The 15,728-nt window shown below is 46.9% G+C and overlaps 1 protein-coding gene across 1 annotated transcript in view; it reads left to right on the plus strand.

Annotated features, from left to right (window-relative positions):
* Window positions 1–264: 264 nt before the first annotated feature.
* The window catches only part of RFX4 (regulatory factor X4), a 179,214-nt gene continuing 163,750 nt past the window's right edge, over window positions 265–15,728 (plus strand). The window contains exon 1 of the mRNA XM_003907089.3: window positions 265–761. Coding sequence (XP_003907138.1) covers window positions 719–761 — 43 coding nt within the window. The 5' untranslated portion in view covers window positions 265–718. The remainder of the gene's footprint in view (window positions 762–15,728) is intronic.

Raw genomic sequence — 15,728 nt, forward strand, 5'->3', positions numbered from 1 at the left:
CCGCGGCTCCCCCCGACCCCGCTCCCCTCCCCGCTTGCCTGCGCTACGCGGGGCCCGATGGCGGGGAAGGGCCGGGAGGGGGAGGGGGCCACATCTAAGCCAATTTTGATTTCGCCTATAATGAGTGCCGGGCGAAGGCTGGAGAAGGCCTCTGGAACTTTAAATAAGAAAAACGTTGCTAATGCTATAATAGAAGGGGGAAGTCGGAGGGCTGGGATTGCGTCGCTCTGAGCCCCCCTTTTCGGAGGCGGCTTTTCTTATTCAAAACAGGCCCACAATGGGCTTCACAGTGCGCCTCGCCACGGCCCCATCTGACGAGCGGCCATTCATCAGGCCGGCTGGCCTATCAATGACATTGCTCCCATCGGGGCTCCTATAAAATGATGCTTTTTCCCATGAAACATCCGCAAACATTTTGACGGGTTTGGCTTTGCCCGGCTGGATTACTGAGTGTCCCCTCGCTCGCTCGCTTTTTCTCTCTCCCCCTTCACCGAGCTCGCTCCCTTCTCACCCTCTCTCTCCTCTTTTCTTCTTTCTCTTTTCTTTCCTCTTCTTTTTCTTTTCCTTTCCTTCTTTATCCTTGTGCCCCCTCACACTCTGCGTCTCTCTCTCTCCCCTTCTCCCTCCCTCACTCCCTTCCTCCCTGGGCATCTCTAGCACAGGGGATCCCCAAACATCAGGACTTTTGGGGGGCGCCTGTGCTGTCCATGGGAAGAGCATGCATTGTGGGTTACTGGAGGAACCCGACATGGATTCCACAGGTTAGTGCTACTGGTGGGGGGTTGGGGGGATACATTGGGAGGGAAGGAGAAGGGAGAGGGGGAACTTTAGAAAGAAGTTGGGAAAAGTTCAGACGGGTCAACTTGACAGTGGAACCCCAAGGAATAATGGAGAGCTTGCAGAAGTTTTCAATTGGAGGCGATGTGTGTAAGTGGATGAGTGGAAGTATGTGTATAAGCGTATGATTGTGTACGTGTGTGTGTTCGTGCGCGCGCGCGAAGGAGCGCGCTTTCGCTTGCCCTGGACACAAAGTTACGTAAAGATGCGCTGGCTCGCGGCGAGCTCGAGGTGCCACTTGCAGAAACTTTGCCAGCCGACCGCCCCCTCCCGGGCCCGGTCCTCCTCCGGTATGGGGACCTCGGAATAGCGGTGCGCTCGGGTTCTGGCGGCCAGGGCCGGGAAGCCGAGCGGAACGCCCCGAGGCAGGGGAGGGTGACTGCTTCGCACTGCGCCTGGGAGGTGGGGACCGAAGCTCCGGCTGGTAGAGACGCGCAGCTGGAGGGAGTGGCGGCGGCGAACCCGGTGGTCCTGGGGAATCCACAGAAACGGGAGGTGGGAGTCCTGGGCTGTGGGGGCGGGCTTTTAGCTTTTCTGCCAGGAAGGGGCACCCAACGCCGGGCTCGGGGGCTGTGACCTTGCTGGAGGGAGGGCAGGACGCAGAATAGCTCGCTAAACTCGGCGTTGGGGTCTGCAAACTGCTCTGCAGTTCAAGAGTTGCTGGGCGTCAGGTTTTGGGGGCGCCGCGGTCCTTAACAACGAAAAAGGGATGCCAAGGAATCTTTCACAACAAAAATGCCCGGTATCTCGGTTCTTCCTCCAGTAGTTTTCGCCACCTCCCACTCCTAGCACCTTTGAAGAACCGTCACACTTCTAGATCTGTTACGCTTCCTAAGTCCCATGCAGGTGGAAGTTCTCTTACAGTTCACCCACCCCCCCAGGCTCATTCTTGCAACCAAGCTATTCTCATTTTGGCCCCGCTGCAGCCTCAGGGTTTCTTGGGGTGATGAGGTCAGGGAGAAGCAGAAATAGGGCAGTGGACGTAGCCTGGGCCGTGGCGAGGTTTGAGAGAATGCCTGCACGCATACGCTGCTGGGCATTGCAGCGTGGAGCAACAAGTGCCTTCCAGCCCCGGCCGTCCCCTAAGCATGCACGTCCCTTCCTTGAGCAAATAAATGCCGCATGAATGTCTCCCCAACTCCACCCCTAGGCAGGCTGGATATGGAAGTGGGGTGGAGGCTGGGGTCATGGGGCATTGCCCCAGAAGGTCTTTCCTCAGTCCCTGCAGAAATATTTAAGGCCTCTCCAGGTTTCCGCTGCAGCCCTGGTGGCCCAGACACCGGGCTGCTCTTGCCAGGGGGGATATTCGGTGTTTTAGGGTAGTTGTCGATCTCTGATTCCTAGAGTCAAGGCCCTCCCTGATTGCCCTCCTCTGGGTGGGTGTGAGCCCCCAGGGAGTGGGGAAAGGCTAAGCCCCGAAGTTCTCCTTCCTATACCCGATGACAAACGAAGGCAAGGAGAAGAGTCGCCTGCCCGCGTGCGCCTCCGGACACAGCGGGCCCCGCTGAGATCTCTGCTGGCGGTAAAGCGGGAGCCCAGAGAAGGAAAAGCGCCTTTTCCACCATTTTTTCATCTCAAGCGCTGCGCCTTCACCACCTCCTGAGAACCCTAACATTAAAAATGCATATCCTTAACAAAATTAAACTCATGTCTGCAGAGTTTGTGGCCAAGTATTTTCGAGCGCCCCACGCAGGGACATAGGGTCTGCCTACATCGCAAACCTGCAGAGTGGCCCAGCTGGGGTTTTTAGCTGCCTCCTCCACCTGACCAGGGCCCCTCGGTACTTCTGGGGAGGACTGTGGGGCTGTGGATACGTGGTGTTTTCTGTTCTGGATGCAACTGGTGGTCGTGGGAGCACCGGGTCCTCTTCACCTCAACTGCAAACACTCCAAAGAGGTTCTGAAACAGAAATCCTTTCCCCATCCACCTCTCCCCCTTTTGTATACCCGAGACATCCCTAGGTCACCACCCTGAACGCAAAATCAAAAGTTTTGGTACACGACAGTGTGAAGAAATGACAAGAGGCGCACCAGGTGACATTTCACTCGGACTTGCAAAACCGACGACGACAAGGGAAGTGCGGCTCGGCGCGGTCCAGTCCAGAAGCCTTCCCTCACCTCCCTTCCAGAGAATTTAATCCAATTAGCTTTTCTTCTGAGTTTCCCTTGTTATGTAAAGGTCCTTTCTCCTTGGCTTGCAGAGACGGGCGCTCCACGGAGCAGTTCAATTCTGCTCCTTTTGTATAAGATCGCGCGCGATCAGAACCAGGATATTGCTGTTATTATTTCATTCCGAAAGGACTGGAACAACCGACTCACAGCAAGTGCTGGGGCGAAGTAGGAAACGTCCAGGATAAGAGAGGCGGGCGAGCTGGGCCACTGTCCCTTGCTCTTAAAAGGAAAATCCCCGCGAAGTGCCTCGGGCCCGGGAGAACAGTTTTGCAGGGGCCAGAGCTCTAGTGGCCTGCTTTGGGGCCACTTCAGCATGACCTGCGGAAACGCGCCCCTTTGTTTCGCACACCGAGCCAGTAATATATTCCTCGAGTTTCCCCAAAATACTCGACAAGTGTGGAGCTAAGACAATGGCCCCGTCGGGGGAAGCTGGACAGCCGGCGCGCGCCTCCTGGGCCCTAGGCTCTCTCGCGGCCGAGCCGGACAAGGCAAAGCCCCAGGCTGCGGTGCGCCGCGGTGCTCCTGCAGGAGGCAAAGGCGACAGGCGCGCGCAGGGGCAGTCGAAGCACCTTCTGGCCGGTGCGCGGTTTGCAGTAAGCGCAGGCGCGCGTTCTGCTCGGCCCACGCTACAGCCCCACGCCGCGCAAAAGTGGGTGCTGAGCCCCGCGTGGCCTGCCCTCCCCACGCGGGCCACCGGCAGCTGTGTGTTTGTGTCCGCCGGGTCCAATCTGGGCTTCTCTGCCCGGGAGATCGTTGCTCAGTTACTCAAGTTATCCGGAAATTCCAGAACGATGGGGGAAAGTGGGTAGAATTTTAGACCACCGAGAACTTGGGCAAAGTGGGCCGGGCCGGCTCGGTCGCCTACGCAACAGACGGACCATTTCTTTTAAAACGGGATGGCGCGTTAGAGAGGGCCACTGCCAAGCTGGAGCTGGAAACTTCTGCCTCCATCCACTTTCCGCTTCCATCTCCAGAATCCAGAGCTGAGGCGGCCAAAGTACTCCCGGAGCCGGATTTGAGTTCCCCGGGTCGCATCGGTAGGAGGGCACGCTAGTCTACAGGCCCCCAGCTCAGCACAAATTCTGTCTAAAATTCTACCATCAAATTAATTATATGCCTTTGTGGGCCCGGTGTAGGGATGTCCAGTGGCCTTGGCGCCGTGCCCACAAGGCAAAGTGCGTCCTGGAGGGAACAGAGCCCGAGTCTCCTCCATTCTTGCCCAGGCACAGCCCTGGGGAAGGAGCCACTGTCTGCGGGCTTGGGAAAGCAAGGAGCCGGAGGTCCGAGCCTTGCTCCCGCGCCCAAACCAGGCAGTCTCGCCCTCCCTGGGCGTGTGTGTGTGCGTGTGTGTGTGCGTGCGCGCGGGCGAACGGGGCATGTGCGCCCCCAATTCTGCCACCTGCTAAGCGCGGGCGTCTGGATTTGGCAGCGGGGTCAAGTGAGAGCCACACGGTACCAGGGTTCCGGGTCCCCGAGGCTGCAACCCTTGATGGCGCAGACGCTGCACGCAGGCTGGGCCCTCGGAGTCCCGGATTCAGCACGCGACTCCGTGCGGCAGCCTGGGACAGCGCGCTTTTCTACCCGGCCTGCAGGTCCCAGAGACTCGGAAAAGTTTGCAGGGGCCGCCCAGCGCCTCGGGCCTGGGATTTCCAAAGCCGCGCCCGCCCTCCTCCCCAGCGCGTCACCATGGAGACTGCTGGAAGTTTGTGGTAGAAAACAGACCTGGCGCAAAGCAAAATATTATGAGTGCAGTTGGGGTGACTTCAGGGGGGCCGGGGGACCGGAGGGCAGGAGCGGGAGCCAGAGGCAGAGGCTGACAACAAAGGGCCCAGTGCGAGGAAGAGAGAGGAGTTTGCACGGGCCCTCCCCGCCGCTGTGTGAGTGCTGGACCATCCTGCTTCCCAGAGGCGCCGAGGTCTAATTTCTCTCCAGCAGCTATACCTTTTCTCAGCCCGCCTTGGAGCCCTTGCTCCCTCCCTTCCTCTCCGGATTCTCTTCCAGCCTCCCCCCTCACCCGTCCCGAGGTTAGGCGCCAGCTGGGCAGTGCGCCCGCCTCCCTAAGAGCCACAGGCTCACCAACGTGAAAGGTTCTGGCTTTTCTTCCCCACGACCCGTGGGTCGCCCAGGGTGAGTTTCTCACCCCCTATCTCAAACCCGATCTGAAAGGGTGATGGGTTAGAATAAGGCCGGAACAGAACGAGAAAAGAAGGGAGTGTCTGGCCAGAAATCTTGGGAGTGGGAATGGGTAAAGAGGAGATTCTGATTCCCACCCCCCACCCCCACCCCCACTTTTTACAGTAAGAAAGGAGCTAGGTCGTGATTCCAACTCAGCCACTTCTAATGTGACTTTAGGTTAATCTTCCAGCCTTTCCAAGATTATTTTTAATTGCCTGTAAAATGAAGGGTTAGACAGCTCACAGGCTGGGATTCTCTGACAACGTAGACATTTCCCTCTATTCCTTTGACTTTACTGTAGAATCCAGGAAGCAATATATGGGCTGGTTACCACTATCTGAACTATGACCCACTGCACAATTAGTTAATTTCTCCTCGAACTAATAATACACTATTTTTTGCAAGTCATTTAGGATTTTAAGAGTCAAGAACCATGAACAACTCTTTTAAAAGGCCCAGATGTCCTTTCTCATTGCCCACCTGCAGTGCATTTCTTAATTGTTTGGCCAACTCCCTCCATCCCCAAAGGATTTACTAAAAGACACTAGACTTTATGGGGCTGTATCCAATGCCAATTTAGGGAACACTGAAATGCTTCTAGATGATGAAGCCAGCATCACAGACCCTCACATATGTTAGACAGGAATGCACATTGGTCAATGTGCTAAAATGCAGCCATCAAAGGAAAATCACTCTACCCTCCACTGCTCACGGTTTTGGGAAGACGTCTCTTCTCACGCCTAGGCACCCCTCCTGATGACAATCTGGGCAAAGGAGCCCTTCTTCTTTCCCTGAGATTCCATTGCCTCATTTGCAAAAAAAATGGATTGGATGTTAAAAATTGATATGGTCTATTGGGTTGGTGCAAAAGTAATTGCAGGTTTTGCCATTGTGGCAAAATGTGCCACAGTGGTAAAACCCGCAATTACTTTTGCATCAACCTAATGAAATTCTACCTCTTAATTATATGCCTATGTCATGTTTGTCTTCTCACATCTATGTGAAATCTTCTGGGTGCTTTGTTTATAAAGTAGTTTTACTGACATTGAGCCTCCCAGGCACTCCATGAGCATGGCATTACTGTGAAGCATAGGGTTTTTCTTTCATTTCCAACATTTTAAGACTGATTTTTAAGCCAAGTTGGTCTGTTTGCCTCAGCGTCTTTTGCAAAAAGACTGAGAAGATATAAAATGATGACATCACAAGCTGGGATGCCAGACACTCAGGTTTCTACTCCACAGGTCCCTGAGGGCCCACCCTATATGTTCTGCAGGTCACTTGGGAAACTCTTCAGCTGCTCCTCTGATGACCCTAAGGCTCTGCAGGATGGAGACGTGGGAGAAACCCCCAATGTTGTTTTTACCTCTTCCACTCTATTTTAGATATTTGCAATTTTATTAAGGTTTAGGTTTAGGGGAGAGAGAATGAACTTGAAGAGTTTATTTGGAGGTATCAGGTAAAAGTGAAATTTTATAAAAAGAAGAAAACAAAGAGGCTACTTTGGGTTTTATTCAATCTCACTTCCTGACTACCTGCTGGGTGGCAGACCCTGAAGTTGAACAAGGTCGCAGTCCCTACTGTCAAGGACTTCAGAATGCATTTAATAAGAGAAGGTATGGACACACTGAGAGTGGTGAGCACTACAAGGAACATAAAAGTTGAGTCATTTTGGAGCCTAGAGGAAAGGATGCTCTCTCTTGCTGAGTACCTACCATGTATCAGCTCTGTAACAGGCACTTTTTCACACATTAGCCAATGAAGCCCTATCACAACTCTGCATAGTCTCTTTTTAGGCTGAAGGAGGGTCTGAAACCTGCCTGAGGTCACAACTGGTACATGGCAGAGCTAGATTGGAGAGCAGACTAGGGAACACTCATGCCTTCTCCCCACCCAGGCCCTATCACCTAGACACTGCTGTCATGATAGATCAGTGTTTAGTTATAACAATGGCTTTAGGTGGATTTGAATCCCACTTGGTGAGAAGGGAAACAGGTGGATGAGAGTGGAGAATCAGAATGTTGTCTTCCCTGGGCTCCAGAAAAAAACCCCTCTGAAGGAATCCTGTGACTCTGCCTTTGAGGAGGATTTTAAATGGTGGCAGCAATGGGAGGCAGTGTATCACAGCAGTTGAGTAGAGATTTGGGTCACAGACAAATCTTGGCTTTCTTCATTCATGTGTTCATTCATTCATCCAAGAAGACTATGTGTCTCCTATGTGCCCAGCATTCTGCTAGATACTGGGCTTAACAAAAATGTCATCTTTGCTTCTCTAGAGCATAAGTCCCAGACCCACAAATAAGTAAACACAAAAATAGATAATTTCAGTAAGTGATTAGCAATATGAAGGGGGGAAGAAAAACCTATCTGGAGTAATAAAGACAGAGCATGGTGATGGGGTTGCTGCCTTCAGAGGGTGGCTCTGCCACATAAAGCTGTCAGCATTTGGTCTGGAAGCTTAATGTTGCTGAGCTTCAATTTTCCTATGGGATTGATAAAATCAGCTGATAGAGCTGTAGTGAACATGAAATATGAAAGTGGTAATAGTTAACATATGTTTGATACTTACTATGTCTTCACTTTGCTAAGCATTTTAAGTACATTATCTGTGTAATGCTCCCAACAATCCCATTAAGAAGAAACTGTTATTATTAAGAAGAAACTGTTATTATTTACAGTTTAAATAGAAAAACCAACAATTAAGGGAAAAATTGAAACTAGAAACTGACATGTTAAATAAGTTTCTGAGCCCCAGGAAGCTGGGCTGGCAAGCTATACCTCGATTGCTTGGGAAGCTCGATCACTCTTATTGTGTGTTCCTAACTTTCCTGAGGCAGAATGCAAGTAGGAGACCTAGCTTTCCATTTGTATTTTAAAAAGCAAATGTTTTAAAAACACTGTGACAGAGAAAGGATATCCAATGGCCAGGCGCTGTGGCTTATGCCTATCATCCCTGCACTTTGGGAGGTGAGGCAGGAGGATCACTTGAGGGCAAGAGTTGGAGACCAGACTGGGCAACATAGCGACACTCTATCTCTACAAGAAATTTCAAAAATTAGATGGGCATGGTGGTGCATGCCTATAGTCCCAGCTACTCAGGAGGCTGAGATGGGAGGATCACTTGAGCCCAGGAGTTTAAGGCTGTAGTGAGCTCTGATCACACCACTGCACTTCAGCCTAGGTGAGAGTGAGACTCTGTGTCAAAGAAAAAAACAAAAAAGAAAGGAAGGAAGGAAAAGAAAAAAAAAAAAGAAAAAAAAAAGAAAAAGAAAAAAAAGAAAGCCTATCCAAGAGATGGGTAAGTGGCAGAACCAGGATTCGAGTGGAGGGCCCACAGCCCAGCCTGGCTGGCTCTTAGATCTACACTCTTAGTCATGAAGCTGTATTGACTATCTCTTCCTTTTTTTTTTTTTTTTCATTAGGGAGAGGGTGGCAGTGGGAGGAATGCCCAATAACACACATAGCATTTTAGCAAAAGACTTGCTATTTTCTCCCTATATAAAAATGTTAAAAGTCTTTTTGTTTTTTTTTGTGACAGAGTCTTGCACTGTCACCCGGGCTGGAGTGCAATGGCTCAATCTCGGCTCACTGCAACCTCTGCCTCCCAGGTTCAAGCAATTCTCCTGCCTCAGCCCCCTGAGTAGCTGAGATTACAGGTGCCCGCCACCGCGCTGGGTGATTTTTTGTATTTTTAGTAGAGACGAGGTTTCACTGTGTTGGCCAGGCTGGTCTCGAACTCCTGACCTCGTGATCCACCTGCCTCAGCTTCCCAAAGTGCTGGGATTACAGGCGTGAGCCACCACATCCAGCTAAAATAATCTTTTGAACTGTAAAGGCAAAATTTATAATTGTTGTTGACAAAAATAGGGACGTAAGTAAATCATTCATACCTTTACTACACATATGAAATGTACTTTCATCTTTTTTTGGATTCACTCAGACTTTGGCTAATATTTGCTTTGTCTCTGAGAAAGTCAAGGCTTCATTCATGCAATAGGAAGAATAATAGAATGAGGCAAAAACAAGTAATATGATAATATATGGAGCCTTTAGGTAACTTAATGTATTGCATCTAGAAGTCATTCACAGATATGTGTTAAAATATGGCTTCGGGGTACATAGTGTGACTTAGTGAAAAGAACATGAGCTTTGCCATCAGACAAGGTTCAAAACCTGTATCAGTTACATTCTTGCTGTGTGATCCAGAGCAAATTATCTTACTTCTCTAAGCCTCAGTTTCCTTCTTTGTGAAAATGTCCACTCACTACCTTCTAGGATGGTTATGAAAATTCAGTAAGATTGTACATGTTAAGTATTTGATTTAATGCCTGAATCCTAAAAGTTGCTCAGTAAATGGCAGATATTATTATTATTATTAACAATAATTATCTGGGCTTCCTACACTTTATTCTAGCTGCCTAGTTGGGAAAGGAGATAAGAATACAAAAAAAAAAATAAAAATGTAGACTGTTTTAGAATACCTAGATGTGCTTGTACTGTGTAGATACAACCCCAGTTTTAATGTTTTGATAAGTCTTTTTTTTTCTGAAGGGTTTAGACCAAAAGACTAATTTTATTTTTATTTTTCCACCTTCCCCACGAAGAAGGCATTTTGTGTGCCCCTGTTTGCCATTATTTCATCCTTGTGTTTTCCAGTCTGTTAAAGGAAGTGGAAAATGTGTCTTTGCCGAGGCAACACCTGTGGGCTTGAATTTAAATCCTGGAAGAGAGATCTATGGCATACTCAGAGGTGACATATGTTACACAACCCTGATAGAGGCCCCTCCACAACTCCTGATGCCCTTCCAGTTCTGGAATGTGATGGCCCACATTTTTCATACCTCTTCCTCTTGCCTTCCCCCGACCCCAGCCCCCTCAACCACCCAACCCTCTTATGTTTGTAGGCATCACTGTTTTAAGGATTAAACCATTTTCACACTTGGTTTTCAGGAAGTATAAAACTCAGTTTCAAGTGAGCCATACTCGGGAACTCATTTTAGCAGGATGCAGAGAGAGTGTGGTTCTTTTGCCTTTCTTGCATTTATATATATATTTTTAATGTAAGGATAAAACGTCCATTTGTTCTGTTTTTGTCTTTATAATTTGATGTTTACTAACATTGCAGTTTTTGAGTTCTTGAAATGTTTACGAGAGGAAAGAGATCATAAAAAGCAGAAAAGAATGAAATGCAGCCGTATTATTTTCAGTTGAATTGAGTCCAAATTGAGGCAACTAGGGCTGGATTGACCTGTGCCGGGAGATTACGGGGTTTATGTGTGTCATATCCCACCCTCAAGGCAGGAATACTTCAAAAGATGTGTACAGTTTCCACTTTTCTGGTTGGTTATTCTTCCATAAAATATAAAAACATCATTCTGCCTCTGAGCAATCAATAATTATCAGTAGAGAGGTGAACATGGACACGTTTGATTTGTGTTTTTGCAGTTGCTTTGTTTTCATTTAAAAGAACAATGAGAAAGCCTTTGAAAAGGCTGCCACCCGGTGAAGGTTAGTTAGCACTTTGTGTCCTGTGTGTTTTCCAGCTACCCAGTAATTGTGCTAAAGACCAGTGGTTAGACACAACCTAAGTGAGACTGCTGAATGTAGCAGATATTTATTTAATCCGAATGGAAATTTACCACTTCATAAGCACTGATGTCCTGAATCCATCATGTTGGAGAAAATACAGCATGAGTCAATGCAAGCAAACTAGTCTTTGAACTAAATTTTGAATGGACATTTGGATAATCTAATGAGTGATTAGTGATTGACAATTACACCTCCAAGCCAGCATCTAATTTTTGAGACACAAATGCATTTTGTGAATAAAGTGCCGTCAGTGCCTTTGTTTTGAATCTTGGCCATCAAATCATCGCAAGTTACATTACACTTTTGAAGAAAGAAGTGTTTCTTGGAATGTTGTGATTATAGAATTTATAATTTTTAAAAGTGAGCATGAGAGACTTTTTTGAGTTCTGTGTTATCTTTTTCTGAATGTGATTAGTCCAAGTTTGGGGTGTCCATACATGGAACATATTTATAATTTGTATACTGAATCTAAATGCTCATGAATAAGTCAAGTTTCTATTGAAGTTATTAGGATTTTATAAAGTTCTAGAATTGGGTCCATGGCATAAACTCAAACCCATGGTGGAACTGATGGATTATTCTCAACATTTTGCCAAGTTTTCTTCCTGGTGTTCACTTCCACTGCTGATAATAAGTCTAGGGTGAGGGAAGAAGTGGGGTGTCTTTATAAAGTTATTTGCCTCCCCAAAAAGCAAATCAACAAATTTTGTTTCATCCTTAAATGGCTACTAACTGGGCTAAAATTTCTTTTACTTTTATTTCTTTTACTCAGTGACTCCTTTTTCAAAAGCAAAATAATTTCTCCACCAAGCGTTATTGGACATCACAGAAAATAAGTCTGGCTTAGACAGTTCTGGGAGTTTACAAGGAAGAAAGATTCCAGAGGGCTTGAGGCCCTCAGTTAAAACATTAAAACGTATAAGCATCCGAGAGAAGATTTCTAAAGCGTCGAGCCGTTGTTGTGAGAAAGGCTTTGGTCTCCGTGAACTTTTATTTTCAACTCAGTGGGCAGAGTTTTTGAGGTTTCTGTGGTTTGGGTAGGGGACCTTTTCAGAAATGCCAGGCTTTTAGAAGAAACAGAGCTTTTCTTCTAATCAAGGCTGCGTTTTAAAGTTTGAAAACTTTGGTGTGATGACAAGAATAAATTATTTCTCTGCCACGTTGGGGTTTCCTCTGGGTGCCCAGGCTGCGGGGCATTCTCGCCTCGGCTACCTCACAAGGCACAGCTGCGGAGGCGCTGGGAGTGGGAGTGCGGTCCGTCCAGACCTCGCCCCACATGTACTGGGCAGCCTCGCACCGAGGCGGGCTGAGCCTTGAGCGCTGCTTGGAAAGCCTGCCGAGCTGAGCAGTCCACCGGGGACCTACACAAGGATGCCCCACGGATCCCGTGTTCTGCTAAAAGTTTTTCTTGGCATTGAGAGGGATTTTTAAAAAAGAAATGAAATTGTATATCGATAGCTGATGATAAACTGAGCATTTTGAGAAGAAAGGGACAAAGAGAGGGAGGGGGACCCGAAGGGAGGATGGGAGGCAAGGAAGAGGCTTCATCAGAATCATTTCTGTAATTGACAGCAGGCTGATTTGGTGAGTTTTTTCAAAATTATTAGTTTCTTTTTTATACAAGTGAGTCCCTTTTGGAAATTGAGTAGCAGATTAATCAAACTTGTAATTTTTTCCAGGCACTGTGTGAATACTTATGCATGTTACTTTATTTAACTTGCATATTGATTCTATGGTGTTATTATCCCCAGTTTACAGATGGGGAAACTGGGATTCAGACAGCCTAGGTAACCATATGTCCAAGCCAAACCCCTAGTGTCAAACCAGGATTTGAACACGGATTACTGTGATTCCAAAGCCAGGCTGCTTCCTTGCTTCCTCAGCTCCAGAGCTAGAAGGAAGACCTGAGAGCTGTACATTCTCATTCACCTCCTCTACTGCATAAAGTTCAGGAGGTTCAGTCATTCCCTCATCCTGGTGGGAGACAGCTGCCATTCTTTGGAGTGCACCGTCATGGGTGTCAATGGCGACTGGGAGCCACTGGCATTGAGATGTGACTCTAGCAGCAGGCTGCTGAGGACGCCCACGGGCACTCCTCCCCGAGTGGGTGCCTCCATGCAATGTGTGCCTTTCATCTCAAATCATTCTCAGAGCTTCTAAGTTCAACCTGGCACCACCACTAGGCCGGTATCTTCCCACCTGCCACTTACTTTGGGAAATTTGACATCTTACACGCATCATCAAGGGCTCCATATCTATTTACTTACAGACATGATTTCACTTAGAATAGGTTCAACATAAAAACCTTGCTGTTAAAAGAACAGCACCTTCCATTGTATAGCATGTTGTAGTCTATAATCATGGATAGAGTCATTAACAGTGCAGGCTCTGGAATCCAACAGGCTTCCTGAGAATTGGTTTTGCCATGGGCTGGATGTATGAACTCAGCAACTTAGGTAACCTCTCTGAGCCTCAGTTTGCTTTTCAGTAAAATGGCACTATTCAAATACCCACCTCATGGGGTATTGTGAGGATTAAATAAAATAATATGTAAAGGGACCAGCACAGGTCTTGGCACATCATAAAAGCTCAATAAACAAAAGCTGCTTTGAGCACCACTTGCAAGGAGAAACTTGGGGTCCTCTAGTGGCTTCCAAGACCTTTTCCCCCAACCCCCACACACAAAGACCCCATAGGATGATATGGTTTGGCTCTGTGTGCCCACCCAAATCTCATCTTGTAGCTCCCATAATTCTCAGGTGTTGTGGGAAGGACCTGGTGGGAGATGATTGAATCATGGGAGCAGGTCTTTCCCGTGCTGTTCTTGTGATAGTCAATGGGTCTCATGAAATCTGATGGTTTTAAAAACGGGAGTTTCTCTGCACAAGCTCTCTTTGCCTGCTGCCATCCACGTAAGATGTGATTTGCTCCTCCTTGCCTTCCACCATTATTGTGAGGCCTCCCAGCCACATGGAACTGTGACGTGAGTCCAATCAAACCTCTTTCTTTTGTAAATTGCCCAGTCTCGGGTATGTCTTTATCAGCAGCATGAAACTGTACTAATACATAGGAAAAGAAAATAAAATTTTATAGAATTTGTTCTTCCACTGTGTTCAGTCTTTTGAGGCAATATCTCATAAACCTGTGACTTGGAATGATCATTCATTCCCATTGTACACCTGGGAAAACCAGTAAGATTCAGTCACATGCATTGGTCTGTATGGCAACTGAGGTTTGTTGCTCCAAAGCTGATCCTGCTTTGTTTAAATCAGGCCACCTACATCCCAATTAAAAACTTAAAAAGAAGTGTATTTTTCATTCTGATTTTATATGGTTATTTGAAGCTTCTTCCTTTGTTTTTCAAGAGTTTCGCCTGTGTCATTGTTTTCTGTGTTTAGCACAGTGCATAGCATCTGCTAGAGTGGCTTGCACATAGTTAGTGCTTAATAAATGTTTATTTAATATATATATATGTCAAACCGTTTTTAATATTACAAAGGATTCTGCATCTCTTTCCTTACTTTCTAGGAAGCCTGGCCCCAAGGGCCCCTGCAAACTTGTTTGTGCCTGATAAATTACAGATTAACACTCTTTGGATCCCCTACTATGTGCTAGGCATGGTGTTAGTGCTTCATTCATTCATTTCTTTCCCTCCCTCCTTTCTGTCCTTTCCTCCACTTCTATTGATCTGCTATTCTGGGCCAAGCACTGTCCTAAATACAGCGAATAGTGAGTGAATAAAATACAATCAGCACTTAAGGAGCTTATATTATTTCTTCTAATCCTCATAATAACCTCATGGGATAGTTTTTTATTTAATAGGAAGGAAATTGAGGCCCACAAGGTTAAGTAATTTGCCTAGGGTTGCAGAGCTTACTTAGTCAATTGTTTCAGGGGAGGATTAGAATTAGTGTTTTTCTGGCTTCCAAGGCCAAGTTCTTTTAATTGTATTGGGAGATCCAAGAATCAAACAGGAAAGGTGATTTCAGGTACAGACTAAGGTGGGATGCCTTAGAGGTGGGCATGATACATTAGCTAAGACATATAATGCTTATCATGTAGGCACCTGATGTGCCTTATTCACTCAATTCTTATATAAACTCTGTGAGCTGTTACTGATATTACTCCACTTTGCAGATGAAGAACCCAAGGCTCAAGGAGGTTGAGTCACTTGCCTTAAGGTCACAGAGCAAAGAAGTCAGAACTGAATCTAGCAGCTTGGCTCGTCAGTCCATGGTCTTAACTGTTACACTGACATTAAAAACAATAATAACAAAGCCAGGTGTGCTGGCTGAAGCCTATAATCCCAGTGCTTTGGAAGGCTGAGGCAGGAGGATCACCTGAACCCTGGAATTTGAGGCTGCAGTGAGCTATGATGGTGCCACTGCATTCCAGCCGAGGCAACAGAGCAAGATCCCATCTCTAAAAAAGGTGGTCAGGACTGGGGTGCAAAAAAATAATAAAGAAAAAGAGGAAAAAAGGTGCCTCTGTCAGAAGCAAACTCTTGGGATTATGGTTGTTCCGTGTGGCTAGAACTTGCTCTGGTCCAGAATAAGCATAGTATTCTATGTGCTTTCTGTGCATTTGTTCACTTAAATCTCACACTATTAAGATGAGGTAGGCAGATTATTATTATCCATATTACGCGTAAGGAGACGCCGAGGTTTGGAGAAGTTAATTTGCCTTGATTCATTGAACTAGTAAGTATTAAGCCTGAAATTCAGACAATTCATTGGTAATTAGTCACTAATCCCACCTGGTAACTTTTCCTTCTTCTAAGTGACTCTCAGGAAATGATCAAAACAAAGAAAAAATGATATGCACCAAGTCGTTTATTGAAACATTATGGAAAATAGAAACACTTGCTCAATGGAACATTGGTCATCTTTCAAACAATGATGACTATGAAGACTGTAGTGCCCTAGGAAAAACCTACATAATAGTAGAACATTAAGAGAA

Source organism: Papio anubis, chromosome 9, assembly GCF_008728515.1.
Source record: "Papio anubis isolate 15944 chromosome 9, Panubis1.0, whole genome shotgun sequence".
NCBI classification, from domain to species: Eukaryota; Metazoa; Chordata; class Mammalia; order Primates; family Cercopithecidae; genus Papio; species Papio anubis.